Source organism: Apis dorsata, unplaced genomic scaffold (genome assembly GCF_000469605.1).
Source record: "Apis dorsata unplaced genomic scaffold, Apis dorsata 1.3 scaffold_997, whole genome shotgun sequence".
Classification (NCBI taxonomy): Eukaryota; Metazoa; Arthropoda; class Insecta; order Hymenoptera; family Apidae; genus Apis; species Apis dorsata.
Genome location: NW_006264098.1, coordinates 87,093 through 89,855, shown reverse-complemented (window position 1 = coordinate 89,855; position 2,763 = coordinate 87,093). Strand labels below are relative to the sequence as shown.

Here is a 2,763-nt window from a genome sequence, read left to right as displayed (position 1 = left end):
AAATATTATTGCTTCTTAATCTAATGCAAATGCTATAGCCAAACATACATATACATATAAGCAATTCACTATAATAAAGATTCTAATATATATATATATATATATATATATATTATACAATAATATATATACATAATAAAATTTAATAATATTATACATAACAAAAATATCATATTACTTAAAAAAAATAATATATATTATAAAAAAAAATAGAAAAATAAAAGTATGATTAATAGAGATTCTATTTCTAGATTAAATATGTAAAAATAGGCAAATATTTTACTTAAATAATACTTACAAGAATATTTCTATTATACAATATTAATTATATTAATTCATATAATTTTTGGAAATAATTGTTCATAATAGAAAACAATGAAAGCTTATATTTTTATATTTGATAATAAGATATAATTATTTTTATGTTTGTTTTAAATATTTATTAAATGTTTCTTAAATATGTGTGTATTTTATTTGCATATTTAATATTTTTATAATAAGTTCAAATATTACATTTCAACGCTTTATACATGTGTGCACATGCACATACGCACAAATGTACAAAGAATACAAAGGATTCTATGATTAAATTAAATTATTAATTTCTTAATTTTAGCTTACCTCTTCAATTTCCCTTGAAAACTTGATAGGCCTGAGCTTATAAAGAAGCGTGCATACATGGACGAAGTTGATGGCAACAAACAGAGCATTCCAGAGAGCAGCATCCAGCCAACAAGCTATTGTCCAGCCCCACAAAGCAAGAAAGGCACAGCCCACGAGTAGAGTGCACCTTAAATAAAGTACACCATGTATGCCACTTGGTGCAAGGTGTGATAATAGAAAGAACGCATTTGCTAGTTGAAAATAGATGTGGTTCACAGAAATTCCTTGATATGGTTGGCAGGTAAGAACTCCGTACAGAAAAGTTGGAGGCACTATTGGCGAATGAGGAGAACTAGATCCTTGATTGATCACTGATAGACCAGCTGTGAAGTATTTTTTTTCAAATATTTAATAAAATTAATTAAATTTAAATAATAAAATAATTTAGTAATAATATTTTTAAAAATAAAATGTTAAATATATTATCTTTTATATTTAAAATTATTCCAAAAAATTTATAATAAAGATATTTTATTACATAAAGATAATTTATTATATATTTATAAAAATATAAATGTAATTATGATATTATTGCAATTATATATAATATGTTTTATATAATATAATCATAATACATACTAGCTCTATTATCAGTAGTCACATTCCTACATTCGTCATCTTCATGGTGTGTTGAAAGTGATAGTGATATATCTGATGTAACAGTATTATGAGGGACATTAAATGTAGCTGCATTTGTTAAACTGCCATTAATACCAAAAGAAGTCCAACAAAGAAATATGCAAAATAAAATAAAAGCATGCCAGCCTTCTCGGCTTCCTATAGGATCAAAACAGATCCACATCCCCGCATCACCATCAAGATAAATCAATTTTGTCTTATTCTGTAATATCAAAATAATTCAAATATTCAATTTAATTAAAATTCATATTATATTGATAAAATTCATCATATTGAATTTATTATATGAATATAATTTAAATTAATAATTATAATTCATACTTATTCATAAGAGATGTTAAATTGAATATTATATGCCATTTGTAAATATCCTGTCATTGTTCACATTTCTATTCTCAGCTAAAATTAAAGTTTAAAGACAAATACCATCTTGTGGACATTGAAATAAAAAAAGGTATTTGCATTACCAATAGCTGTAGGAAGACTATAAAAACATCTGTAATATAAATATGCATACATTAAACAATTATTTTATATTATTAATTATATATTAATTATTATATTAAAACAGATTAAAAAATATTGAAAAAAATTAATATGTTCAATCCTAGTAACAGTAATAAGCCAATTAAAAAAAAAAAAATATGAATTTTGCTATTATTTATAGTAATAAAATTGGGAAAATTTATTTATTAATATTTCTTATATATTTATAAAAAAAATACTAATTTCAAATAAATATATTTTATACTGATTTTAATATGCAAGTAATCATAGATATTGACGTTATAAAGTATTGTACCAAATCAATAAATAACTTACTCATGGAAAATTTTAAAAGATGAAAACGTACGCAAGGCATACAGATAAAAAAGTAAATTATAATGTCAAGTAATTTGATAATTAGAATAAACCAAAATCGTATACGAAACAAACTTGCTTATCTAATGAACGTCAAACTAGCAGAAAGACGTTACTTTAGCAAGGACGAGTAAAGACGACGGTAGAGAACTGGGAAACAGAAGGGAGATAAAATAGGCCATGAGATTCCTAAGTTAAGGTTTGTTCAAAAATTTACTAACATGAACATCAATTACAATAAATTACTAGTATATAAAAAAATAACTATAAATTAAAATATAATAAGAAATATATATATATATATATATATACATAAATAAAATACAGTAAATTTTTATATTTTAAATTTAAATTTATAGTTTAGAAATATCAATATTTTTTTTCTTTTTTATAATTAAATTATATTATTTTATAGAAATTAAAATTTTTTACATTTAAAATAAGAATTATAATTAAATTAATTACTAATTGTTTTATAAAGTAGATATTTTATTATAATAAAAATAATTAATTATTATCCTAAAATATTAATTCGATAAAAATTTTAATTTAATTTGATTATATTATATTGAAAAATAAAATTTTAAATATTTTATTTTA

At 21.2% G+C, this 2,763-nt stretch overlaps 1 protein-coding gene across 4 annotated transcripts in view; it reads right to left on the bottom strand.

Moving 5' to 3' along the window:
* LOC102678049 (blood vessel epicardial substance-like) overlaps positions 1-2,356 on the bottom strand; it is a 16,090-nt gene extending 13,734 nt beyond the window's left edge. For 3 of the 4 annotated variants that reach the window (XM_006624204.2, XM_006624205.2, XM_031514452.1), the window contains exons 1-4: positions 2,125-2,356; positions 1,624-1,798; positions 1,240-1,504; positions 622-986 (exon numbers count right to left, since the gene is read on the bottom strand). In XM_006624204.2, coding sequence (XP_006624267.1) covers positions 622-986; positions 1,240-1,465 — 591 coding nt within the window. In that variant the 5' untranslated portion in view covers positions 1,466-1,504; positions 1,624-1,798; positions 2,125-2,356. The remainder of the gene's footprint in view (positions 1-621; positions 987-1,239; positions 1,505-1,623; positions 1,799-2,124) is intronic. The other variant, XR_422832.2, reaches the window with a different exon arrangement.
* Between the last annotated feature and the right edge of the window lie 407 nt (positions 2,357-2,763).